The sequence below is a fragment of the Thunnus albacares genome, chromosome 9 (genome assembly GCF_914725855.1).
Source record: "Thunnus albacares chromosome 9, fThuAlb1.1, whole genome shotgun sequence".
NCBI lineage: Eukaryota > Metazoa > Chordata > Actinopteri > Scombriformes > Scombridae > Thunnus > Thunnus albacares.
This window is the reverse complement of record NC_058114.1, coordinates 28,272,979-28,300,539: the sequence shown is the minus strand read 5'-3', so window position 1 is coordinate 28,300,539 and position 27,561 is coordinate 28,272,979. Positions and strand designations below refer to the sequence as shown.

Genomic DNA, 27,561 nt, shown 5'->3' with positions numbered 1-27,561 from the left:
TGTGAAGTTCATGACGCAACAGACATGCCCTCAACCCACAAAACCACATGGGAATCTGGGTGGAAATGTCAGAATAGGCCAGAGAAACACATGGAGTAGGGAAGGGGTGAGCTTTTCAGGATAGTGGCTAGCTGTGTGTGTGTGTTTGCTGGTGGGGTGCAGGGTCAAATGTAGTTGCTTGATATCTATATCCTAGCAACTGAGAGTGAGTGATATCTTGTACAACTGTAGCTGGGGATTGGTCAGAGAGCTGGCACAAGCCCCTCCTATTAGTAGGGTAGCCTAAGAAAAAATACCTAAATTCAAAACATCTCTCAAACTTTCTCCACTCTGCACTGTACCCTCCGGCACTTTAATCCAGGCCTTGTTTATTTACTTTGTTTATTTTATACATATTTATAATTTTTTTGCATTAATTGTATTTATTCTTGTAGCTTATGCAGTCTGTGATTTCTGCGCCTTTATGACAAGCTGGTAATTTTTAAGACTGTAGCAAAGTGAATTTTTTGGTATGTCAACATGAATTCACCTTACACAGCTCTGCAGTATTACCCAGAGTTTCCCTTTCATCGGTAAGTACATATAAATTGTACTTAAACTGACTAACAGTAATAGTTAACTCATATATATCATTTTATATATATATAAAATTCATGTGATATTCAACCTAATTTGTTAAAGTTTGGCATGTCAACATGACATTCTGAGGCAGCATATATTGTGTGAATTTAACATATGGGAAATGTGTATTCAGGTTGTTTACATGTATTGTTACATTTATTACATTACAAATGGAGTTCTAACAAGAGAAAATTCAGAAAATCTGAATTATTGAAGTGATTGGGAATCCCCCTGCTCTTTGTATTTGACTTGAACTGGCAGTTCAGACTGGTACTGTCTGGAGGTCCAAAGTGACCTGGGAACAGTTGTGTCTGCCTGGATCCTCAGCTGCTACTCTGTCCTGATATATTTATAAGCGTGGCATACTTATGGCAACAATGCATGTGTAAAGGGCCATCAGGACTGAAGTGGCAGACAGATTACATGACATCTCGGTTGCTCGGTCTTCTTCTGATCTTTACTGTATAGAGGCCATTTCAGTGGGAATGTATGTAATTCAGAGGATGTCAGATGTTTTGCAGATGCTTTTATCCAGAATCATTTACAGGAGGAGGGAACACAGTGTGACAAATGTTTGCTTATGTGATTTTATCAGATGCATCTTATTCAGTCTTGTACATTGTATTCAGTATGTATATTGTATCTTTGGCCCATAAATTATCCCCTTTTGGTCCTCTAAAATCATGATTATTGCATCATGTCAGAACATTATGGTGATTATTATTTGGCATCTGAGACAATAATCAGTGATGTTTTAAAACTCTGCTTAACAACATATCAACATACATCCCTTATTTGTTCAGTATATGCACGTCAAAGCAAATTCATCAATGATCAATCAACTCTACACTGAAGATTTTGCTGTGCACATCAGGTCACTCCACTCCATCATCACTGTATGTCTAATCATTAATCATTACTGACTTCACCAGTGGTCAGACACATGCTGACATTCATGTAATCTGAAGACAATGTTCAACAAAAATCTAGTTTACTCTTTTGTCCTGATATTTAGAAAGACAGTTTTACTATTTTTCTGTGTGGTTCATATGATTATTATAAACTGTACTGTGTTGTCTCCATCTTACTGGGCACCTTTGGAGTACTAGTTTATATTCTCCGGGTTATGTTGCATAGGTATATACCTTGTTATTGTACTCCTCATTTGTACTACTCATTTGTAGCCATTACGTACTGTATACTATTTTCCACTTTTAACGTAATGTCCTTGTAGTTGTGCTTGACAGTCAGTGTGCATCAAGTTGTGTGTTTTTCAAACAGAAAACTTCAATTTCTACGGCTTACAATAATTAATTAATTAGCCCACAATAACCACACAGCTACAGGGTGTTTAAAATACATGATAGTGTATGATTTCTAATAATACCTGTTACCAGTGGTGCTTTAATCTATTTTTGAGTGGTAAGTTTGGGTAGCATTCATTTTCTATGGTGTTGCTTCTCTGGTTTCATTCAGCTTTCAACTATCAAGGTATTTTTTGGTCCACTAATTCTCTCCTAGTTTCTTGTTTTCTTTGCATTCCTAACCTTAAAGGAATTTGTGCCTGTCCTTTTACCCCATAGGATTTGACTTTAGACTGTTTCACTTCTATAAAAGTAAAGGGATAAGAGGAGGAGAAACTCTGGGGCTTTCTATTGTTTTGCAGTCATGTCCCTCTTCCAGCCAGGGCTGACAGATGAGGGGGAGAAGGTCTTAGGCCTTTGAACAAGTGATTAATAAAGACACTGGAGAAGGGCCCCGATCGGCCGGGCTGTTTGTTTTGATTGCATTTTCATCGGTCGGTGTGCCCAACCTGCCAAGAGACAATGGCCATCCCTGTTTAGTGCTGACCTCTGCCCCAGTCTCGTCTGGAGGCGCTGCACTGTCTTTAAGTGGATGCTGAACAGCCTTCGCCTCGGGCTAACTGAAAAACTCTCTGAGTAACCAGACACCCAAAAGCAGACAAACAACAGCCAGAACTGTGATAAAGCCATCTATCAAAATGGTGTTTTAATAAAATAAATCTATGGTAAAATAAATGATGAAAAGGACAGTTTTAATGAATCATTTGTTAAATGCATGTTTTTGTAATTATTCTCTGCATTTCTTAATGTTAAGATTTTCCACTTTTCCATCTTGCTACTGACATTTTGCTACCCTCTAAAGTCTCAACGATTCAAATACTAAACAGTCTATAAAAATGTAAATGCAAGTGAAAGTGGACATATTCATCTTATTGTTTAACTGCATTGCTACACTAAAGCTGGAATAAGCACAAGTCTTTAAGAGTGCAGGACATCAAGTGTAAGCTGCAGTTTTATTATGACAATATCAAAACATATTTATAGGCTTCAACTGAACCTGATGCACAACTTCTGTGATTATATTCTGCATTCTGACTGATCAGCAAACAATGCTGTGAAGCAAAGCTCATAAGTCTTTATAAAAAGTTAATGAAGCACTTCAACTAGTTCCACCAAATGGCATAATCAAATGGAGTTAACCTATGACAGAGATCAGTAGAGTGACCACACCTAAATCCTCCCTCCTCCATTAACAGAAATGACACCACACCTGTGCTATACCTGCAGTCTACCTTTTTGTTGTTTTTCCCTGTGACTGTCATCCATTATTTTAAATATATGATGGACCTATATATCTGCTACACTCCAAGAAGCCTATACTCTTTTGATTTATCCTGTAGATGTCTTTCTCCTGTTGTACCCCTCACCCTTTGATAATGGGCAAAGTGCAGTAGTAGTAAGATTAAAAAGGTCTGAAAAGGAAGAAAATAGGCCATATATACTGTAATGTTTTGGCAGGTCGATATTTGACTTCACAGACAAACTGGTGAGACAAGAGTGTCTAAATAATAATTTTTAATAAATTGTAATCATTTTGCAGTGTAACATAGGTAATATAGATTTAAATAAAGAGCCAGTTATTGTAGTGTATCTTTGTTATAGATAAAACTGATAATATTGGTATGCAAAGTAAAACTACTTTATTTATTTTACAAATAGAAAATTAACCGCCATTTTGCTGCCTCATGACTGGTTGCCATGACAATTATCAAGGGCCTTGAAGATAACCTGAGCAAAACCAGAGATGATTAATTAAATTCAGTTTGCAGCTGAAGGTAATATCTCTGTTTCTTTCGTATTTGAGGTTTAAATAAACTTAAACAGACACAGTTAATTGAGCTGACTCACACCATAATTGTTTTGTGAAATAGCTTGGCTAGCTGAAAAAATACAAATAGTTTCGCTAGTTAGCATCACAATGAATTGCTAACTTGAATTGCGAGTGTGCTTGCTACATGAGTTAACTATATCTGTATCTGATGCTTGGTAATTAGTTTACCAGTGAAAGTGTAAAAGCAGTTTGGCAAGTATATTAGTGTTTTACAATGGCTGCAAATCAACTTTATTTTAACGTTACTGTTGCCTCTGCTGAGTTGATTTTATGAAAATATTTTCTTTGCGTCTCAGCAGGCCTGCTAGTTTCTTTTGTTAATTAACTTAGCCGACTTATCCAGTCAATTTAATTCCTATCACATATCATTCCTTGACTCTGACATACGGAAATGGTTTTTAATGCATAGCCTACATACATTGTCAAATTCAGTCCGACACATCTATTTCTTTACTCTACTTTTAGTGTATTGTTCAGTGTATTTAGCCTGTCAAAATGTTGTATGGTTTATTTTTCTTTCAATAATCTCAAATCAGTCTATTTTCATCAGTGTGCTTGACTTATTTGATTGACAAGGCAGGCACTAAGGATGTAAAAATACTGTGGTGCAGTCTGTTTCCAGTACAAGGCGAGCTGGAGGAAACCTTTATTAAACATTATGCTCAGTATTTGTTAAATGTTACTCCTCTTATGCGGTCTAGTTAAGATGCCATGTGTTTCTGCTATAGCAAAAGCTTATAAATTATCCTCTTAATTTCACCCAAACTGAATGGTCTGTAGGCTTAATCTCCTAAATCCTCTTTTAAATAATTCCTGGGTTGGGCAAACTCAGTTTATCTTTATTCTAAACTCAAAACACTAAGTACGTAAGTTAAATTATTTGCTTCATTAGATATGCTTGTGTTTGTAAGTCAGGTATTAATATCATTCACCACGCTGTGTTGGGGAATTCCACAGCCTTAAATAGTGCCAGCTTCAGATTATGGACCCCCATCTCCTCCACCCACCACCCCCAAGCCCGTCCAGCTGTACACATACCAGAAGTTGCAGCAGTGCTATCATATAGACTGTGGGGGGAATTCCGCCTGTCTCAGACTGCAGCGTGCGCCACTTCAGCAGGAACAATGGCAGCCTGAGCTCTGAAGCAGGTGTAATGTTTCAGGGGAGCAGGTCAAAGTGCCTCTGTCTGAATGGTGCATAATCACCATTATGTGTAGTACAAATATTCAGTATTATGCAGGCTGACTTCTTCACAATGGAAGTGCTCTTCATGAATGGCTGCCAGCAGGACTCCTCCTCCTCCTGCTTTCCTCCACTGGCTGGGTGGCCAAATCTCTCAGCCCTGCACTTCTACATTTATGTTGATGTTTGCTGACATTGCAACTTTTAAAATTACCTCTTTAAATTGCTGGACTCATTTTAAATATGAGCAGCAAATTGAATATGATGGTGGTTGATTCTGTCTCCTTGCAGACTCAGGGATCCGTCATCCCGTTTGTCCTGGAGAGAAAGCTCATTCCTCACCACCATGTCCCAGAATCAGTCAGCACAGACAAGTGATTTCTTCAGCCAAGATGTATTCAACCAACTGTTTGATATGCTCGACCAGTGAGTGATTACTACACAAAAAGCCAAAACATTGTGCTGATAATGCAAAAGCATATTTTAGTGATAAAAACACAACTCAGCAATTTTTTTTGTGTCTCCTCTTGTGTTTCAGATCTGCTATTCATTCAGTCCAGCCCATTGAGCTGAACTTCACAGACAGTCCAACAGATGGGTCTACAGGAAACACCATCCAGATCAGTATGGACTGCATAACTATGCATGAGCCAGATGAGACGCTTTCTGTAAGTACGTAGGTTTGATGTTCAAGGAAATCACCTTTTACCTTTTTCTTTTTTTTACTAGCAATTCATGCTGCCTCAGCCCCACCATGACCTCAGACAGAAATATGCAAAATTAACAATATTCAAAATGACATTACCTGTTCAATGTGTCATTGCCTATATTACAGGTACACATCACTGTTAACTTACAACTAAATCAATATAGACTGAGCAGTGTTTTGTTTATGGAAATAGATTAAAATAATGATATTTCTGGCTTTTGAAATAGCAGTTTCCTTGCCATTTATTGCTGAGTCAGTACGCTTCGTGACGTGACCAAGCAATACATACAATGATGCTATAAATCCATACAGAATGCTCCAGGTTTTTTTTTTTTGCCGTTGTCATTTTGTGGTTGATTAATAAATGTACCCTCTGAGATTACTTTCATTCTGAGTTGATGGGACTTCCAGTGGTTGTACAATACAGAATGAACTACTTTTTATTTTCATATTAGCAATGGAATTTCCCCAGGACGGTTGTGACAATGTGGAGTGGTGCAGAGTAGCTCAACAGCCAGTGAATAAGGCCAGTTTATCTGTTTTTGTCTGAGATGTTGTCTGTAAGGTGGTGATATTATCTGATTTAGCCTGAGTCGTGCTTGACCTGGGTGGCCCCTCTGAGACTGGTAGCTCTCAGAGTCTGTTGATGGTAGAATGTGCATTTAGACGGTCACATGCCTTAAGATGCGCTTTAAGTAGTAAAATTTGAGTTTCCTGTGTTTCTTTCTTGACTATAATGAGTTGAAGCTCAGATTGTGAGCTTGTTCCTTGTGACAACACAGAACAGACATCGATTCACATTATAGTACAGTCCAGTAAAGTACTGTGAAAAATCTTTACTAATACCTTTCTGGTATTAGCTGTTTATAAAACAGTGCACTGTATGAACTCTCTTGTGTTTGATCTGTAGTGAGGGACATATCTTTGTCAGTTCTGCTACTGAAAGATGATGTGCATGTTCCCCTCCCACTGAAGGAATGCTGTTGTCCAGCCAGGGTGGAAAAAAATAGCAAATAAAAATTTTGTTCAAGGAGCTGAGTAATGTTACCCTGCGCATCCCCCAAGGGGGTCTGTGCTCTCTTGAACTGGTGATTAATGGCCCCACCCCCACCACCCACTTTCCTCTGCACCAAAGAGGGGCGTGGTGCAGTGATTGGCACGCCAGCAACCCAGGCAGCATCCGTGTGGGGCTAAGAGCCCGCTGCCATGGCGTCTTGCCAATCACCAAGCCCTGATCATTATTACCAAGTCAAGTGTCTGTTTTGATGAAAAGCTGTGGTGGGCAACCCCCCCACCCAGCCATGTGGAGGTGTGCCTCTTTCATGAGTCATTAGAATGCAGCTCAGTGTTTAGTGCCCTGGGGGACTTATTTGTATTGTGTAGGGTTTATGTTTAATCTGAAATTCCTTTTTCTTCTGGATTTTTTTTTCTGTAGCTGCAGGGCAACAATTTAACACAGCACCTGCCTCTCTCGCAGAAGTCCCAGCTCTCATCTATCAGTACACGTCTTCTCTATGTAAAAGTGAGGGGTGGCAGCAGGGGGGGAGGAGAGAAGCAAACAGAGGGTAGAATAACATGAAGGAATGTAGCAGAAATAGTGGCTGAAGAAACGCTATATCCTACCCCAAACAGCTGATTTTACACCAAGATAAAGCTCTGATCAGCTGTGCATGGAGGACGCAGTGTTGAGCACGGGGACAGAGGTCCTTTTCAGACACAGGATAGAGTTTAAACAACTTTACAGCAGAGTAGCTCAATCGACACAGGGCTTCCCTGAGGTCTAATTACATGTTTGTATTTGGATTCTTACTTTTTTCACCACACCTCTCTCTCTCTTATGTGTGATAGCTTTTGCCCCTTAGTTCAGTGTCTGAGCTGCTAAGCTTTTTTCTCCGCCATTTCCTAAGTGTAACAGAATGTAAAGTTAATCTAACGTGGTTTTTAAATTCAGTAATAAGCAACGTGAGGCTCAACTTTAATCGTAACTCTCAGTAAAAATTGATTATTCATTAGAAAATTGTGCTGTATTTAATCCAGGATGTTAGTAAACCTGTGCATTAAGTACACAACCATCTATCATTTCTTTCATGCTCCACCAGTTTGCCTCCAGCATATTAAGAAGTGTTGTAAGGCGATGTACCAGGGAAAGAGTACCTGCTACGGTCCACTTGAATAACTGTTGAGTCAGTGAATGAGTATGAGACCTGACTGTGGATGTGGGGATGCTAGAGCGAGAGCCCCTATTGCCCTTATCTTTTGTAGTTTTACTCACATCTTCTCAGACAAGACTCTTCGAAAAGGCTTACTTCTACTTTTTTCCACATTATTATATCATTGATCACCATATATTGAGTCAAACCCTTTGAGAGAGAATAAATCCTCCAGTAATTAACCTTTAAACTTCTTTTGTAAAACACCAGTTATTCATATTGGTTTTTCATAAATACCTGATTTTAATCCAGAGTCTTTAAACATGCAGCAGAATTAAACTTAAGTGGATTCACGTGACAATAATATATTGGTTCAGTGGCAAAATAGAATAAGTCTCTCAAAAATGCAGTTGTTGACTTAAATAAATGTTTAATATTTTGTTTTAAAGTGAGCGGGGTCACATTTGAACTTTAATATTAGAGATTAGAGAATAGTTTTCTTGGATATCAGATATGATGTGAAAATTAAAACACAATACCCCATAATGGGACAAGCTATGGTTAGAATATTTAGTTTTCTTTATTTTTTCTCAGGGTTTTTGAACAGATAGTTCTAAAAGGCTAAGATGCCCAGGGAATTAAACTTAGATGCTAATTTAGGAATTAAAAGTCCCTTTTGTGCTTCCTGTTTGTGTTTTCTATGCACCAGAGGAGCCATGACGATGACGCAAATTAGACAATGAAGATTAAAAACTAACAGCTTTGTTTGAGATGTAATTTTCACATACAACAACACAGAGTCATCATGGTCTTTGAAATTAACTGTTGTGAGACTGTGATGTTTGAATGGATGTTGGAAAACAGACACCTAAAAAGACTGGAATCCTGTTTCCAAAGTAGCAGTGATCTGCATTTTTTTTTACTCAAGGATGTAAATATAGTAAAACAAAATACAAACAGAGTTAGCTTTAGAGTTAAGAGAATTCAATCTCTCTCTTTTTCTCATCTTATCTCACTCTGATCATTTCTGAGTCATCTGGGCTGTGAGAAACTATTACTGTGGGACTCATTGTGGGCAGAATTTACAGCCCAGAGACCAAAATTAGAACTTGAGTCTTATGACTGAAATGCAGGTGAACTTTTTGAGTTCTTAAAAGAGATATTAGATTAGTTACTAAATAATTAAATGGACACTTTATGAAATTAGAATGCTGATTTACAAAAATTATTATTAAACTGGAATTATCCAATCTAGTTAAGTCTGAGTATATCAATGTACTGTATTTTCCAGCTCATCAGTGATTAAATTGACTAAATTGTATCATAGCATAATCCCACAATAATGTTATATTCATATAATAAACTTTTTGGTGTTGCTTGAATATATTTATTGGTTTTCATATTTTTACACATAAAATAAAGACATAAAAAGTAAAACAAAACAGAAAAATATATATATAATATATAGTTCATTCATTCAGCATACTGTCATACATGAACTACATGTCTTCATCAGTTCATCAATCAGTACAAAGTTGGTAGAGTAACTCTAGATAGCACATGAAGTGTCCCCATATTATTTGGAATGTTGTAAGTGGCCGTTTGCAGCGTACGTCAGTCAATACTTCAATATTTCATGAACTTCAATGGACAAAAACTGAAGCATCAATGGTTACCCAATGGCTAAAAAGCCTCTCAAGCTGCCTGGGCATTGACAAGCTGACTGAATTCATATTCTGCCCTCTGAGGCTACATAGCACAGTAGCAGCAACAAGGGATTAAGAAGTAAAAACATAAATTGTACTTTGATTGTAAAGTTGAAATTAAGGTAGTCCAGTGGACTGTTGTGCAGCACTTTGACTTGATACTTGTCCCAATAATAATAATTTAACAAATTCAGTGTGATGATCAGTTATCAGAACAACCCTGTTACTGAGTTGTGACTATACAGTGATTTAGTTAGTGAAAGGGATTGAATTTACACAAGCCACGTACCAAAAACTAGTAAAATTATGGCTCATTAGTCTCTTAGTCTGTTCTTTTCTTGCCCCTTTAAAATTACTCCTCCAATTTTTGAAATCAAATTGTCCAGAGGGTAAAATAGTTTCTAAATCAGCTTATTTCTTTTTAACAAGTGTATTTTAAGACTTGGTGGCAGTTGATTGTGGGGGTTTTAGGAGTTGCCACCCAAGTGATGCTCTGTCTGTCCGCTGACTGCCTGCCTCTGTCACTGTGGATGGGAGCTTACACTGCTTTCAAGGCAGGTGTCTGTGCAGCCACTGCAGCCTGACTGACACTTGATACTAAACTAATCTAGCTGACTTAAGGAACGGGCTCTTTAAAGTGAAAAACTTTAGTAAAGCCTCTTTTGTCTGAGCCCCTAGGTCTCCAGATTTTTAGCTGCTGCCTGGTTCAGCTCTCTTCTTAGTTTCTCACTGCTGTAGCATTTGAGGTGACACACTTAATAAAGATGCGACTGCACTCTCTGACAACATAGTTTAAGATGGTGAAGCAGTGTGTTTCCAGTGAACTGGTTTCTAGGGTCTGTAATCCACAGCCCAAAGCTAATTCTGCAGCAAGTGATTGATTCTCTGTCACAAATGAGAGTCATGTTAGGATTGGTTTCCCTATTGGAAATTGATCCCTATATGTAAGAAAAACATGCCAGTAAAACTATCAAAAAAGTTAAAGATATGTGTCGATTTACAAGCCTACTGCAGTTTATTGCAGCCGGAGTCTCAGTTGCATTAAATAGCCAATCTACTATGTCTGTCCTGCTTGAATACAGCTACCACTTTATATTTTACTACAGCCTCACCCAAACACTGAGTATTCTAACTTCTTTTCAGATGCCAATGTTGTTTTAACATAATTAGAAGTTTGTTTAGCTAAACTAATTATCACCCTCAAAAGGTCTGGCTAGGTCTTCACTGAAGCCCAGGTACAGGCCACTGGATTGGGCTCTTTTAAGTGTTGATTTGCTTTTGTGACATGCTGACCTGTAGGCCCATAGCCCCGGGGCCTGAGCAGGGTGTGGCTGGTGATTGGAGACACTGACTTCAGGTCATAGTTGTGCTTAAGTCCTCAGACAGCTTTCAAATCATTCTGACCACAGGGCAAGAGTTTCAGCCCCCTGGGTGCTGCAGTAATAGAGGTGATTTGCGCCCTACTGACCAGGCCCTTCCCTTGTCATCTAGCAGTATGTTTACATCTGTAGCATAACTCTGCTCCATATTTCTATTCTAATGTACTTTAAATGATGAATGGAAAGCTAGAGATGCTTTTTTGTTTTGCTTGTTCAGCAAATAGCTCTCTAATGTCCAGAAGACTAAAACAGACCACGCATTTAAAGTTTTGGTTCAAAAATGTGTGCTACAAAGTATATCAGTGTTGATCCACTCAGCCTAAATGTAGCTGTTTCAGTTTTATAGCTGAAATCGATAAAATGTATATATGAAGCCAAAATCAATGTATAAATTTATTCATGGAAGCAATTTTATTATAAACATAACTTTCAAATAAGTAGAGATCCAGCTGAGCTGTTAGTGCTAGCACCATTACAGTATCTGAGACACAACACATGTTTCCAAAACAGATCTACACCAGTCATCTCTGATAGATACAAGCAATCTACAGGAGTCACATTGTTTTACTGGGGGCCTCTGCATTAGGATGGCTTGGGGGATGCAGGGGGGAGCAATTCTTATGCAAACTAGTGACTGTAGGTGTAGCTGATACTCACCTAACCCCAGACCGCAGTTCTTACTCTGGAGCTTTCAGCCCTAATGGATTTGTTTTTGTAATTATTTATAATGCTACAGTATGTTGTTAATTTTTCTGATTATCACTCAAATTGATGGTAATTTTCAATTTGGGATGTAATTTTGAGATCATCCACCCAGATGGATACATTCACGAATACATGAAGTGTCTTTTGAATGGCTTAAATTAAATTTGTATTAAATGTTTTACAGGTAATGTAAGAGCACTGCAATTAGGATAAAAATATTCAGAGTTAAAAATGAAATGTATTTTTCTGTACTGACTATTACTTTACCTGGATTGTCTTATGTTGCACTATCTGGAGAAGTAAATAAAATGCAAAAGAAGCAAAATGCAAGCATATGATAAAATCATTTGTAATTATTTATTGAGCTTGATATTATTCACTGCTACCAATTAATGCAGTAATTCACTAGCTAACATATAGCAGTGAAGAGGCCTGCAGAGCCTCAAAGGCAGAGTAAGGAGACGATGCTTCTTCTGGAGATGGGTGTGGACTCAGGTATTGGACAGGTTGCTCCTTAGACCCTCCCCTCTCTTCCCGGTATATATGACCTTCCCATAGATTCCTATAGAAGCTTCTGTCTGTCCACTTTGCATCTGTAGTCCACATCACTCCTTTTAGAGTGAGGAAAAGAGATTTGTGGAATCCTGGAGCCAGTGGAGCAAACAGCAGCAGCTCTGCTCAATCTCAGCGCCAACATGTTGTACCTGGAGACGGGGGGCACAACTTCATACAGCGAGGTAAGACCAACGGAGGAAATGGTAATGGGGCATCAAGCATCGCGCCCATTCCTTTGAGATGAATTAAATACCACATAAGAGTAAAAGGCCTCATGTTTTGGGACTTAAATTTGATGTCAGTATTCTAAATGATCCAAAATCTTGAATTTGTGTGTATTACTTGTTGCCGGATGCTTTTTGTGTAACCAAAGCATTTCATGTGGATCAAGTAAATGAAAATATATGAATAGATTGAAGAGACAAATAGCTTCTTTTAATCAAGTAACAATTAACATAGAAAAAGTTAATGTGGGGAAGATGGTTTTGCTTTTGTTTGACAGTATGTGTGGTTGTGTGTGTGTGTGTGTGTGTGTATGTGCACATCTGTGTGCGTGTGGCAGTCCAGTGAGCAGGGGAATGTAAACACCTGGGGGATCTCTTCGAAAATGTTCTTCTTGTGAAATGGCTGCTACCTGGCTTGGCATGGATTTAGTCAGTTGAGATTATTTACTTTGAGTCAAGTTGTTGTTTTTTGGTGTCAGAAAATCTAACTTCCAAAATTTTTGGAGGGTTTTAACTTTCTGTGGTGAGACCTTTCAGCTCTGAGGAGCCTTTTGTGGAAAAACTCAGCAAACTATAAAGAATGGAAAAGAAAATACAAAAACATATTGGTTATTTTAATTCTGACAAACTATCCTGATAGTATGTTTTGCGTTAATTGTTTTAAAATTGTGAGAGTTGGACACTGATGAGAGTTTTCATTTTCTTTTTGTGAACCGAATGTTTCTCCACAAGATGTCTGACCCTCTCGTTAAATATTTGTGTGTTCTTTCAGAAACAAAACAAAAATCGAAAAGTTTTAACGCATCAATCTAAAGTTTACAATTCTTAATGTTAAAAAAAAAAAATCAGGGATCCCATCTCCATTTTTCACTTTGAAAGCCTCATGATTGATGGATCTGTGTTTGCAATGTTGAGGAAGCAACAAGGGAAACATTGAGTCAAATATGAAAAGGAGTTTGTGCTGAAGTTATTTTCAACTTCTTTTCCAAATCACACAAAATGGTGTTATTCTGGTTTTCAAAATTTTATGGTTTTGCATTATTTCAGTGTCATTGTAATGTTACAATTACCGACAGAAAATTTTGCCCTTTTAAGCTCTCAGTATTTAGGAACAGAATTGTTAAAAACAAAAACTAAACAGTTGTTTGTCAGTAAGTCAAATCTATATGAAATATATGCTTCAGTTCAAGGATTATTTAAGATCAGTGTCTGTTCTGTAGCCAGACTCCCATTTTTCTTTGTCTTCCGTTGCATTAGCAAACTCTTGTTACGTGTTTTGTGTGACATTTTTACCAACCAAATCCTTCATCTAAACATTTTGCAGAGCAAGTGAGCGGTGCTAGATTCTCAGATTGCAGGTTGCAGATAGCAGGTGTGTCAGGTCCCTGTCTTTTAAGTTGTTGAGCAGGGGGTCTTTAAGTGGTGTCCAGCTCAATCCCTCCAGTGTGTGAGGTATCAAGTTCCCCCGTCCCCAGTCTCTTGGGAGCCGATGCAGCCATTAGAATGTGGCTGGCCAGGCGTTGCTGTTTAGTCCAGGATCGTAATTGCTTTAATGGTGTGTTGATGTAGATACAATCACTTGCTCTGCCCACCCCAGCAGGTATGAGTCGTAGATAGACCCCCACCCAGCCCCACCTCAGCCCCCAACCCTGTTGAGCCTTTAATACCTCCCTCCCCTGTGGTCACTCATCACAGTCCCCTAGATGCTGTTATATGTTGGCCCAAGGTACATGGAGCAGGTCGCCAGAGAGCTTGGAATGGGAGCTATTCCCCCCTCAGGCCAGGTCTGCTCTGGTTCCTGTCCTGGTCGTTCTGGCTTTATCAGTGCTTACACTTTGTGGCCACCTAACAGTAGCAGCAACAGAGAACATGATGTATTCTGTATAAAAATGATATATATAAAAATGTGGAATTTTATCCGTTTGTAATTTAAATTTACTGTGTGTAGTGTTTATGGTGTTCTGTGAGAAAATGTTATCTCAACAGAGGGACAGTATTTTTCTGGCAGATGTGCTGCTTGTGTTCGCAGAGATCACAGAGACTCTGCTGCCATGTGATACTGTAGCTAATGATACTCAAACTAAAATATATACAAGAGACTCTAATCATAACTTCTGAACTGACAGAGTCATCTCTGAATTTCATGTTACACATGATATACATGATAGTTTTCAAAGCACTGATTTCGCCATTTGCCTAGCAATAACTATAACACAGGGAGGAATTTCTCAGTGTCAGTATGCCATACCAAATGCCACTGTGGTGACATTAGCAATAACTTTTAAATTACTGTCATGTGTATTTCAAATATTTTTGATATGTGCTCTGGATAATTTGGATTCCAACATTGTAATCAACAGGCCATCACTCTGAAGGTCAACAGTCTCCTTTTCCTGTTGGCCTGAAATGCTTACCCCAGCATTTATCTCAGACAAAGAAATGAGCTTGAAGGCCTCAAACAGACAGCACAACCTTTCAAAAACTTTATTAAAGGCTGTTGAGGATGTCAAGGCTGCTGATTTACTGTGCCTCTGCTTAGCAGCCTGGCATCCCAAAGGCCTAAACACAGCGTTGGCTATAAACAGAAGGAATTTTTAAGAGCAGCTAAAGTGGTTATTAAATGGTTGCTGTATTATAGTGGAATAAGATCTGATTAAAGGAAACGAAGAGAAGACCTGAAACTCCCTTACACAACCTTTTTAAAAGCTGATATCCCACTTCCAGTCAATTAAACATTAAAACACGATGAGCTGTAGGTGAGACTCTACTGCTGGGCCTCAGTATCTGCTCAATTATGGCTTTATCCTCATTCCTCATCTTTGATCTTTATATTCATTTAGACCATGAGAAGCATTATCCGAGGCCCTGTATTTAATGTTAAGTATTCTATGTCAGGCTTTCTATCTGATGTCCCTGCTTTTATCTATGTTTGGTCTCTGGCCAGCATCAACCTTTTCTTTAGAATAATATTTGACATTGATAATTGGTGCCTGTCACATCCACCTTTGCAGCTGCCGGCATCAGGTAGTGGGAGGCTGTGTCATCTTTGAACGGCTGAGCGCCTCAGTGCAACTGCAGTGAATTGCGCCACAGTTCAAAAGAATCACTCTGATATCACCTATTCCTCAAATACGGGAAAACACTGTCCAAACAGGAAATTGTGTCATCCTGTTAGTTCCCACACAAACCGTTGGATCTTTTTCTCTTTACTTCCACGTAAAATAAGTAAAGTTAGTAAAGTTTTTTTGCATTCTGTTATTTTTAGTCACACCTAGTCGGACCTTACCCATTTTTTCTCTTCTTAGATCAGATTCACAGGGTCACTCTTCAGCCCATTGAGTTTAAACCTTTATAACACGTACGTAATTACCCCATTGTGAGGGAGCGTGTGTTTGGGAAAGCCTCTCTCTGCTAAAGGCTGGAGGGTCTCCACCAGAGTAGAGTTTTCTTTCTGTGTGTGTGTGTGTTCCATTCACAAAACACTTGTCTCTTAACACCTGTATGCCCAGCATAATTGTTCTCCAGACAAGCTCTTATAAGCCCTGGTGTCATTGTTTCCAGGGGGTTAAGCAGCCTTGTGCTGCACACACAGTGACCCTCACCTAAAACAAGCTACCCTGTGGCGCTGTTGCACAAGTATGCTGAGGTTGACTCAAATGACCTCTCTCAGGTGTCTGTCTAACTGTGTGAGTCAGTGTATGAACGTAATAAAGCAGCAATTTTGCTTGATAAGTCACTACCTTGATGAATAGTTATATAACTTACCTCGTCTATGTTTTGTTGGTCATCTGGCACACCACTAACACCTGGCAGTGCAATGGGTGTGAGCTGGACAGCTGTGGTCAGCCGGGCTTGAAATAAACAAGAGGCCCTGGAGAGATTAATGGCTGTCCAAAGAGTGAGAGCGATGGCACCTCGTCCAGGAATGTGCCATTTATAAATGGAATGGAATGGAGTGAATGGCAAGCAGAGCAAGTAGGAAGGGGCTGGCTACGACCCAAGAGTATTCTCCATCCTGTTTAAAGACAGACATTTTAATTCCATTCCTCCTGTCTGAATCGTTGGCTGTGGAGAAGGGAATCAGGAGGATATGTTTTTAGCAGGACATTGATCCAAAACGAGCAAGGCTGTGGTGACAGTTAGAGTGATTAAATGTAAAATCAGATTTTGTTTTTCTGTCATATAGACATTTCTGAGGCCAATGAGTGTTAACATGTTGGTTCAGGAAGGAGATTTACCATAAACACAAGACCAGGAAAGATGGTTTAAGTTACTCTACTTGGACATGGACCTTTTTCCCCACTCCACTTCCTGTAACATGCTTTCTTCAAGTGTTGTGAGCCTGCACCGCCATCAAACAACATTTGAAATGCAAAATGCAATACTTTCTTGTGTTCTGCACTTAATCTTAAAAACAATGCAAAGTTCATGGTGGCAATTTTTAACTAAAACCCTTCAACATGCGTCTTTCTTTTTGAGGACGTCAGTTTCACTTTACCTGAAACATAATACCTGTATCTTGGTGTAATTTGAAACTGTAAGTCGTTGGATCAGTCAGTGCATTTATTCACCTCAGTTCACTTTTTTTTCATGTAATAAACATGTTTTTTATTTTATGTATTTCTTTTCAGGTGTCAGACCAATCCTTTGTCTTTAAATATGCAAGTTTAACAATAAAACACTTTGACATTCTCCTATAATGACTGAAGACATTCCTCTGTTGTTACTCCCCTCTCCCCCATCCCCTCCATTTTGTCTCCAGTCACAGTACACAAACCTGGGACTCCTGAACAGCATGGATCAGAACATTCAAAACGGTGGCTCAACCTCTACCAGCCCCTACAACAATGACCATGCACAGAACAACGTGACAGCCCCATCACCCTACGCCCAGCCCAGCTCCACCTTTGATGCCCTTTCCCCCTCACCGGCCATCCCATCCAACACAGATTATGCTGGGCCCCACACCTTTGATGTGTCCTTCCAGCAGTCCAGTACAGCAAAGTCTGCCACTTGGACGGTAAGACATTTATATATAAAGTTTGTGCAGTATGATTGAAGAGTTTGTACAAATTCCATCTTTGGGTCGAGCAATAAAAATGTTTGAACTACATGATGTAGCCTATTCAAAAATACGTTAATTGTGCAGTTCAGTTGTGGCACCTTGGGTTCCTCATTTGACAAGTTAACGTTACTGTAAGGCAGTTGCAGTAAAGCCTTACCTTTATCCATTATCTAAACAGCCTCATCCCGTACTGAAGAGAACAACAATAGTTTACTGATAGGGCAGTAGGGCATGCAGTGGGTCAGACGGACAGTGCATTATAGGAATGCCCCCTGCTGGAGTTCAAGGCACATCCCGTTGTGCGTCACTGAGAATTTTTAACTCCAACAGATCAATTTTTTTTTTTTTTTCACATGTTCGAATAGTAGTTTTGAATAAAAGGTGGCAGCCCAAGTACTGAAGAGTAAAAAGTTAAGACCTTGTTGATTTAACCAAGATAAAACAACATCTACATGACATAAACTACATAAGTTGTCTCACAATATAGTGTGAGTGGACATTCAAAAGTAAGTGCTTATGCAGTTATGTGTTCTTTACTCTGTCACTTAAACTCACTTTGCACTGGATGATAAATTAAGTGTCTGACATACGAAATATGTGCCAATATTCTTTGTCATATGCCTAAATTCCAGTTTTCATATGTGTTCTGAGCATATGCTCCTCATCATACGTATGGTTCCACAGTGACATATTAATGTGCTAGCTGTCATCATAACAGGTCATCATATGAGTAGAGGTTGAGGAGATACTTCTAACCATAAACTCTTATCTGACAATCTGTGCTCTTGGCAGACTCAGGTGCACATTATCTAAAAGTCATTTCTCAACTACATCTGGCAAGGAAGAATGTCACTTGAGATGTATAGCTGCAAATCATGACTAAACCTCAGGCATTTCTTGCAAATGAAAGAAGAAAAACTGAAGGGCATGATCTTACTGCAAAGCCTGTCACTGTGAGAGACATTCACATTTAACTTACTAATCTTTTAATTATAATCCTAGATATATGAATAATGATGGACGTTAAAAGCAACTAAAAACAACTGAGTAAACTTCAGTCTACTCACAAATTGGGCAAAGTTCATGGGTACTTTGTTAATGACAGAGGTAAACATGCTTAACAGTTGGTCCAGGTGTGGTGATGCCTTGTGCAGCTAGATGTCACCATGTGATGCTCAGTAAACCTACACAACCAGCTCCTCCTGCTCTGTCATTATGTATGACAGAGCTGAGGGACAGCTGTTGCATCAGAGCCCCACCTGCATGGTTGTTTATGTGTCTAATCTGCTCTGTGCAGACACTGTAACAGCCCCACAAGTTCAGTGTATTAATGCACCCTAGCGGACACCATAGGTGACAGAGATTTTCCCGCCAGACAGAGTTTTGTCCGTGTACGTATGAGTTTAGAATATGAGTTTTTTTAAAATAATGTTTTAGACAGTTCTGACAATGCAGATTGACATTAAAGATGGGGAGAGAGATGGACATCACATGCAGCAAGGGTCCCTGGCCCAGAATCAGGATGTCACATGCATCTTGTGCTAAATGTGATGTGTCTGTGATTACGTAATGGACCTGCCTCGCAATAAATAATTTGCAATTGGCAACATTGGAAATGGTCATTGAAAAGATTTATTATTAGTGTAGGATTGATGATTCATAGTCCACCAAAGTCATCCATGTGAAAAAATGGCTGAAGGACCGTTGAAAAACCTGCTGAGCTTCATGCACACATTTAATGCACTGTGCCTTCCAAATAAACCTGCTGAACTCAGGGAGTGCTGGGCAATCTCACCTTATTCCTTGGCCACGCCAAGTGTGGGATTGTGACATTTACCTAATTCCCACACCGCCTCACTCATCCCTCTCATTTTCACAGTCCAAAAACAAAAGTGTTTGTCTGATGTGCAACTGTGAGGAGGTTAACAGTGTGGTTTGTGAGAGGCACGCCCCAGGGCCTGAGCTGCACTGGTTTAGGACACATCCCCATCATAGACACACATAGTGCAACAGACTGTGTGTCCCACAGTCATAACACATGATGCAAGACTGGTTTGATTGGTCTGGCTTATCGTGGAGAAATGATCAGTTTACTGAGTAAAGGCTACATCTTCCCCTGAGGCCTAAACTTAATATTTAATGATTTATGATATTCAAAGTTTAATCCCATATCTGAAAATAAACCAAGTAGAAGAGATTTGACTTACTTTACATTTTTCTACATAAAGTCGAGTGATACCGGTGTGATCAAACAGAATTCATATTTTGTTGTTCCAGTAGTAAACTTCAGTGCATCATCCACAAATAACGATTTACGTTGCTGCAAAATGCAGTCATTTAATCCTACCAAAGAATTTTTGTCAGAATTTTACATCACTGAACATTATTTTGTTGTGCTGATGATTTTCCAAACTGGCTCACAGAGAGTCATTTTCAACCTAAAGAGTTGTGATTATAGTGTTGGTTCCCATCTCAAAGGAGGCTCCCTCACCTGATCTCAGGAGATCTTTCGCAAAGCTCCCATAATCTCAACCCAATAGCTCGACTGCTGGACTGATGGACTGATGGCAAAGTGCCATAGAAGATGTCACCACCACAGCTTTGCTCTGTGCATAGATCTGCTAATGCCCCCTTTTGAAGGCCTGTGGGATCTTCCACAGGACTTAGTGGACTGTGTACTGTGCTTTTTTGATGACTGTTCTTAGGGAGACACACCTAATCCCTAACCCACACCTTAACCTCTTCCTGTCTAGGATGACTGTGACACACACACATAGGTGCAACACGTCAACAATTTCCCAGAACTGCTCCCACACGGTTTTCTTGTTGGCACTCCTGCAGTCTCCATGGTATCCCCCCCTTTGTCTTTTAGTTTGAGAAAAGCACTTAGCTGGGTTAAATGAATACACGGGTTAGAGATGTTTTATCTTCTTTGCCTTACTAAATTAATGGAGTGTCGCAAATGAGGCAGTCATTGTTGGCTACCGATGCAACTATTGTCAGGCGAAAGATTGGATGTGTTTGCTATGTGTATTAACTGCCACCACATATAGTAGCCAAAGGAGAGGAATGTCATGGTTTGGGCTATCACAGGGGTGCTGTAGAGCTAGAAGGATTACAGTAATGGATTGAGGGCCTGCAGATAATACTTGTGTAAATACTGTGTGCCTCTTTCCTGAACCCTGTGCTCTTGGAGTGGGCTCTGTCTTTTTGAGAGAGTTAAGCTTGATGGTTGCATCTCACATTGCGCCGGAGGAGGAGGAGAGCCTTTGAATGCTCAAAGAGAAGAGTGTTCTAGCGAAAGGCAGCAAGACACAGCTTGCCCCTGGAACATCTGCGGGCCCGTCCCACGCCTCACGAGATGGGGCTGAGACTTGTTTGTGTCAAGAAGCTTGTCACGACTCGCCCATCACTGGCAGACAAGCCCTAAAAGCTACAGATGGGGAAAAGTGGAGGTTTTTTGCTTTTCGAATTTTTAAAAAGGCAGAGTTGAAAAGGTTTTTATGATATGGGCTATGGGATTTCGCCATAATTGTTGTGGAAAAGTTCATTCCCTTACAGTTTTGTTTACAAGATTCTTTTTAGCCCCTACAGATAACCTGATACAGATACCTGCAGTAATGATTTACAACAACAGAACACAGGATCAGGCTGTATTGTAGTTTTAGAAATACAAAAGAAAGATATTAGTCTGGCACCAAGAGACTATGAGCATTTCTTGGATCAGAAAAATCCTTACTGAGTTTGTGGGAGCTCTCAACTCAGAAGTCATTGTTGTGTGATTATTGAGATTAAGAATAACACAAACATGTTTACAGCTTTGATACTTCCTTGAAGTTCTGAAATGAATGGAGGGAGACTCTTATTTGCATATTGAGTTGCAGACAGATACATTTAGAATAACTGTCCCAATGCAAACCTGTACATTCATTATACATTATGGCTTTCAGAAATATTTTGGTTGTGTTGGTGTTTCCTGTTGGTTTTATTTTCAGTTTGGAATTAACTTGGTTCTGGTTTTAGTCATTTAGAGCACCGGTGAAGACAAGCGTTCAGTTGGCTCGTTCCAAGAGTGACAGATGCATATTTGACTCTTTCAGCGCTGGCTACATAGACATGATGCCACATGAGTGTACAAGTTTGCCTTGGGACAGGTGTCATCACTGAGATTGGGTGGTCAGGACTGGTGTTGATGACTTCAGCATAACATTCATCTTATTAGACAAGTATAGAAAAATCATCTTAAACTCCAAATTTTTACCTCGTATTCATTTTCTTCCAAGAAGCAGGTGTTTCATTTCTGTTGCTGAGAAAGGAGGTGAGGAAAAAAACTCCTTTGCGTTATTGTTGAATTAAACAGGTTTGGGAGAAGCTTTAGGCATGACATGACATGTCAGGTATGAAGAAGACAAGACCAGAGGCGCCAAACAGTGCTTGTTTAAGGCCTGATGTTTGTCAGGACTTGACTTCTGCATGTGCCCGCAGCGCCTGTCAGGGAGAAAAGAACGCTACAGCTGTGGGCCTGCCTCAACCTGTGCAGCAAGGGAAGTGTGTATTTATGTGTTCAAGTTGCATGTCTTAGAAAGTAATTGCACACATGCAGCACTGTACAAGCATCAGAACAAATTGTATGTAGCATGCAGGGAGATTATTATATGAACATATTTCATTGAAAGGTCAATGAGTGTTATTTTTGAACCAGAACAGTCAAACAGCAGCAGTTGGAGTAGATTATGTGCATAAAGGTCATTCATTATTTTTTTTTCTGCTTCACTGCCACATGTCTCATTTGAACAATGTGTCACGTGTGTTTCTTGCAAACACTTTTCTTTCAAATGATTGTGATTAAGCAGCTCTGTATTGTGTGCTGTGTGTTCGTTGGCTGTGTAATTCACATTGTGACCAATGAAAGGCTCATAATTACATGTTAACACCTGAGTACCGCACCCTGTGTGAGCCACTGAATCCCATCAGTCAACTGGCTGTCCTCCACCCTGAACAGTGTTAGCTTTAGCCAGGCGCTGCTTTCAGCAATCAGCAGCAGCTCCTGCTCTCGCTGCTGAGCAAACACAGCACCAGCAGCACATAGTTGTGTGTTCAAAGTTTGTAGCTTGAGGGCTGGGCTGGTTCTCTGGTGTGTGTGTGTGTGTGTGTGTGTGTTGGTTTGAGACAGTAGGATATGATTTAAACAAACTTTGGTTTTCTGCCTCTAACATCTTTGATTAGATCTTAGCGTTCTGTGTTGTGCTGTTTTTGCCTTCAGCTACGCAAAACCAGCACCCTGTAATTATTCAAAACACTATACACTGACCCTTTACGCAGCGCTCCTGTCTTTCTCTTTGCCTCATAATCTTCTGCTCTCTCTTTCTCTTTTGCTCTTTCCCCCGTCTCTGCTTGGCTTCTCCACCCCATTTAGCTGATTGACAGAGGCGTACGGGGAGTATCAGGTTAGGAGCGAGGGGACAGCTACAACCATTCATCTTAGTTTTTCTTTAAAAGAAGACCTTTTGGAAAGCTGCTTTGATTTTAAGCAGGAATCAGTTCAGTCATTGTGTTGACATCCCGCAGAGCTTGAACTGTGCTTATCAGTCACTTTATCATGTGAACTAGATGTATTTATACACAAACAACAAATCAGAACACTCAGTACACAATAATGCTCTGGTTTTATTTTCATTACATTACTATTTGACTTCATATTTAATATTATTTTAACTTTCTGCATATTAGTATCACTCTGCAGTGTTGTGTCAGTTCATCCTATGCTTATACAGTTTATAATGAGGTCACTTGAGGGAAGGAGCATAGCTGAGAATTTGGGTTATTATTAACCCGCCTTTATTAGCGGATCCCATCTCTCAGTGAAATGCACAGCAGTAACGTGTGTAGGTTGTGAGCTGGAATATGGGAAAGAGAGATGCGGAGGTACTGTTTTGGGTTTGTCATGATGAAAGGAAAGGTTGTGCCTGGGGAACAGAGGAGAAGATGTCCGTGCCAAGCTTGTGTAATATTTAAAGTCAGCACAGACAGGTACTGGGATGAGCTCCTTTCTTTGGAACCAAACTTAATAGAGGTGGAATTTTATGTTGCACTGTTCTCGAACACAGCCCCAAGCGGTTTTCACAATGTTCACTTTTCTTCACTCAGAAATGAACCTGACAGGAAAATTTTCCCTCCACCCTCCACCCTCCACTCCCACCCAATGTCTTCTGCACATAGAGGATTTAAAGCTCTGCTTACACAGCAGTGATTTGAATGGTTTGTTTACACAGGCGGGTTATGCCTATTAGTAACAATTCAGTCTTTCTGATGGCTTACTGGTTATCAATTCTAACGGTGCCAGCGATCAAGGTACATCCATTATTCATGACTCTTGGCTTACAAACTTGAATGTGAGCCAGTGTGTGTGAGCAACCATCACATTCTGGCGCCAGTCATAGATGGATCTTCAATGACTCCTGTGATTAGTCCTTCATTCCTGTGCATGGAGCTGAAACTGCATCATTTTCATCCAACCCCACAAGGAAAACTGCACTCAACCTTATGTAGCGTGAGCTTGCCAGTCGCTTCAGAAGCCCTGTTCTGTATGATGAGCGGCCATCAGATGCTTTAGCACAGTGCTCCTCACTTGAAGATGAAAGCCAGGCCCAGTTTAATTGCTGCTGGAGGGGTCCATTTTATGGCGCTCCTCGGAAGTCCCAGAGGCTCTCTGTGAGACATCTTAAAGGTTGCCCAATACACAGTCTTAGCACCAACCCCTGTGTGTGTGTGCATGTGTGTGTGTTTATTTAAGGAGGTCGTAATCACAGTCTTGTCTTTAACCCTTTTTGCTTCAGGGGAAACCAGAAGTGCACAGTCTAGTCCAGGCAACAGGTGTTACGCAGATTGATCTGTCCTTTTCAAATATGCACAGACATTGTTTTGAAACGTCAAACCAGTTGATGAACAACTTTTATCTGTAAATATTGTTGCCTTTATCCTTTTGTCTTCACAGAAATTATTCTTTCATAAAATGTTTTATAATAATCATTTGTCTTTTCTCTTTTTTCTACTTTCCAGTACTCAACAGAGCTAAAGAAGTTGTACTGCCAAATTGCCAAGACATGTCCGATTCAGATCAAAGTGCTGACCACCCCACCACAAGGTGCTGTCATCAGGGCCATGCCTGTTTACAAGAAAGCTGAACATGTGACCGAGGTGGTGAAACGCTGCCCAAACCATGAGCTGAGCCGCGAGTTCAATGACGGTCAGTACTTTGATTCATTAAAAAAGAAATTCTCGCTCGTGTTTCACTTCAGTAATCATCGATTGCTGTCGACACTTAATAACACGACTCATATTGCTTCCAGGTCAGATAGCTCCTCCGAGCCATCTGATCCGTGTGGAGGGAAACAGCCACGCCCAGTATGTGGAGGACTCCATCACTGGGAGACAGAGTGTATTGGTTCCCTATGAACCTCCCCAGGTGAGCTGTCTATCATGCTGCGGCGAGGCCAGCTTAATGCTCTGTCAGCGACACCTCACCACCCCCACCTGACTCTGACAGATAGAGCGGTGACAGAGCCTGGCCCCTCAGTCCTGACACACAGCAACTGCTGGCCCCAAAAGCCCCTCAGCGTAATCATGACTGAAAACCTCACAAGAAAATAGTTCTGCTATTTTTAAACCATGTGGGTTTTATAGGCCACATGGCAAGTTATGATTTATAATGAAATCATGAGATTTTATTAAAAAAAATTGGGTTACTTGTGGTTACAAAAATGTTGTATCATTTTAGGCAATAACCTTTAAAATTAACAAGATTCCTTCTAATTCTTTGTATTTTAAGAGTGTAAAATATTAAATTGTGGTCCACTGTGCAGTTTGACTGTCCACTTTAAAACATTCTTCCTTTATGTCTTTTTGTGAATTGTATCAACAAAATAAAGGAATTTAATAGCCCTTAGCTGAAATCATAATGGAAAACAGTGTTTAGATATTTTAGAGATATATGATGAAGTTAAAGAGCAAACAGATCAAAGAAAAACAGTCACTATGTGCTAATTGTGGTGTAGATGTAGCTCAACACTGTACAAAGTAACTGGACACCTGTCAGTTTTCTGCAGTAACTTAAACATTTAACTGAGAATCCTGCATTCTGTAATCAGCAGCAGTGTGGAGAAGTGAAAGAAAAGATATGAACTCATGCTGGTGTGTCCAAAACAACTAAATTCAAAGTCTGACTTTAGATAAAACTTAAACTAAAGTAAACAAGGAAGAGCTCTTTCTCTCTAGAGCCTGGTCTCTCACTACGACAAATCCTCCAAAAAAACATCACTAACAAACATCAAATATGGCCGCCTTCTTAGAAAAATTATTGAAGATTAGAGAGCAGCTGCTTGTAAACACAGGTTTTATAGTAACCAGGTTATATTTGTGCATGTAAACACATTTTCTAATCAGGGCCTCTTGTTTCTTCTGTGCATCCAGTGATGTCACTCACTCAGTGTCGTTCTCCTCTCTCAGGTCGGGACAGAATTTACCACAATTTTGTACAACTTCATGTGCAACTCGAGCTGTGTGGGTGGAATGAACAGACGCCCAATCCTCATCATTGTCACTCTGGAAACCAGAGAGTAAGACACATCATCCTCATCATCCTCAGTGGTTGCCTCCATGTTAGCGGTGGATTGTTTCTGATCCAGTTGCTGTGTGTCTCTGTCTTCTCGCAGTGGTCAGGTATTAGGCCGCCGGTGCTTCGAGGCCAGGATCTGTGCCTGCCCGGGCCGAGACCGGAAGGCAGATGAGGACAGCATCCGCAAGCAGCACGTAACGGACGCCACAAAGAGCAGTGAGGGTACGAAACGCCGTAAGTAGTGCTGGGGCTGGTGACGGGCTGTCGAGCTTTGGTCTTACCTGACATGCTTCCAGTGTCAAGGACCCTCAACGCTAACACTCAGTGGATGCTGCCAACCTCTTTCCCTCGCTTGTTTCCCATACTGCTCTGGCTTAGGCTAACTGTTGCTAACTGCACATGGCCAGTGGTACTCACACTGTACTCTCCTCTTTTCAGCCTTCCGCCAGGTTTCCCACGGCATACAGATGTCCACCATCAAGAAGAGAAGATCTACAGATGAGGAGGTTTTTTGTTTGCCTGTAAGTATTACTTCTTTGTTTCAGGGGAAAGTTTTTAAACATCATTCTGAGTGTGTCTCAATTGCTTATTGACCATTGTCTTTCTTTTTTTTTCTTATAGATCAAAGGCCGTGAAATTTATGAGATTTTGGTAAAAATCAAAGAGTCTCTGGAACTCATGCAGTTTCTGCCCCAACATACAATTGAGTCGTACAGGCAGCAGCAGCAGAATCTCCTCCAGAAACAGTGAGTACCAGTATAGATTCCTAATAAAGTAAAGCTCATTTGTTCTCAGGCACATTAGGAAAGACAGGCCTACATTACTTGCAAGGTTCACCCTCCAAATTGTTGTTTTGACAGTACTCTCCTTATCTAATTCTTACTAAATTTCTTGTTTGCTTGCCAGGAAAATTTCCTGTAAACTTTTTTTTTGGATGAAATAGTTTTTGTTTTGAATAGTGTGCAGTGATTCAACATGGTTGACTGATAAAGGCTATGCATGTGATTTTTTGATTCCATTTACTCCTGCCACTGGCGCATCACAGCTATCACGTAAAAGCTGATAATAATTGCTCTAAAATGGGTGTTACGCAGTGTTCAGCAGCCGAGAATTTACCTAGAATTTGCTCAAGGCTTGCAACTTGGAGGGTGAGCCTCGCAACAAGTAGAGCTGTTTTCTTTCCTCACTGTCTCTCATGGGACACAAGCCAAAGCTGGTGAATCGTGACAAATGTACCTGGCTATGCTTTGTTAAGGAGAAGCTTCCAAAGATTCATGGTAACGCCTTTGGGTGCTTTGCCAGGTTTGCACAACAGCACTCAACAAAATCCGTGCCTCAGTCTCATCTATTCGCCTCGGCATAATTAAAACTCTGTCTCACACACACTTTTGTTCGTCCACGCCCATTTCACTATAAGCTATGGAAAAGAGGAGATGGGTGTAAATGATAGTTTGAC

General features: G+C 40.1%; 1 protein-coding gene across 13 annotated transcripts in view; it reads left to right on the top strand.

Moving 5' to 3' along the window:
• The first annotated feature begins 325 nt into the window (after nt 1-325).
• Nucleotides 326-27,561, top strand: part of tp63 (tumor protein p63) — a 32,867-nt gene continuing 5,631 nt past the window's right edge. For 3 of the 13 annotated variants that reach the window (XM_044361823.1, XM_044361835.1, XM_044361836.1), the window contains exons 1-10: nt 326-572; nt 5,290-5,424; nt 5,537-5,666; nt 17,189-17,446; nt 24,551-24,737; nt 24,841-24,956; nt 25,997-26,106; nt 26,203-26,339; nt 26,544-26,626; nt 26,727-26,851. In XM_044361823.1, the coding sequence (XP_044217758.1) occupies nt 520-572; nt 5,290-5,424; nt 5,537-5,666; nt 17,189-17,446; nt 24,551-24,737; nt 24,841-24,956; nt 25,997-26,106; nt 26,203-26,339; nt 26,544-26,626; nt 26,727-26,851 (1,334 nt within the window). In that variant the 5' untranslated portion in view covers nt 326-519. Of the gene's footprint in view, nt 573-3,390; nt 3,472-3,652; nt 3,761-3,912; nt 4,009-5,289; nt 5,425-5,536; nt 5,667-12,214; nt 12,385-17,188; nt 17,447-24,550; nt 24,738-24,840; nt 24,957-25,996; nt 26,107-26,202; nt 26,340-26,543; nt 26,627-26,726; nt 26,852-27,561 lie in introns of those variants that run through there. The other 10 variants (XM_044361833.1, XM_044361831.1, XM_044361824.1 and 7 more) reach the window with 9 other exon arrangements.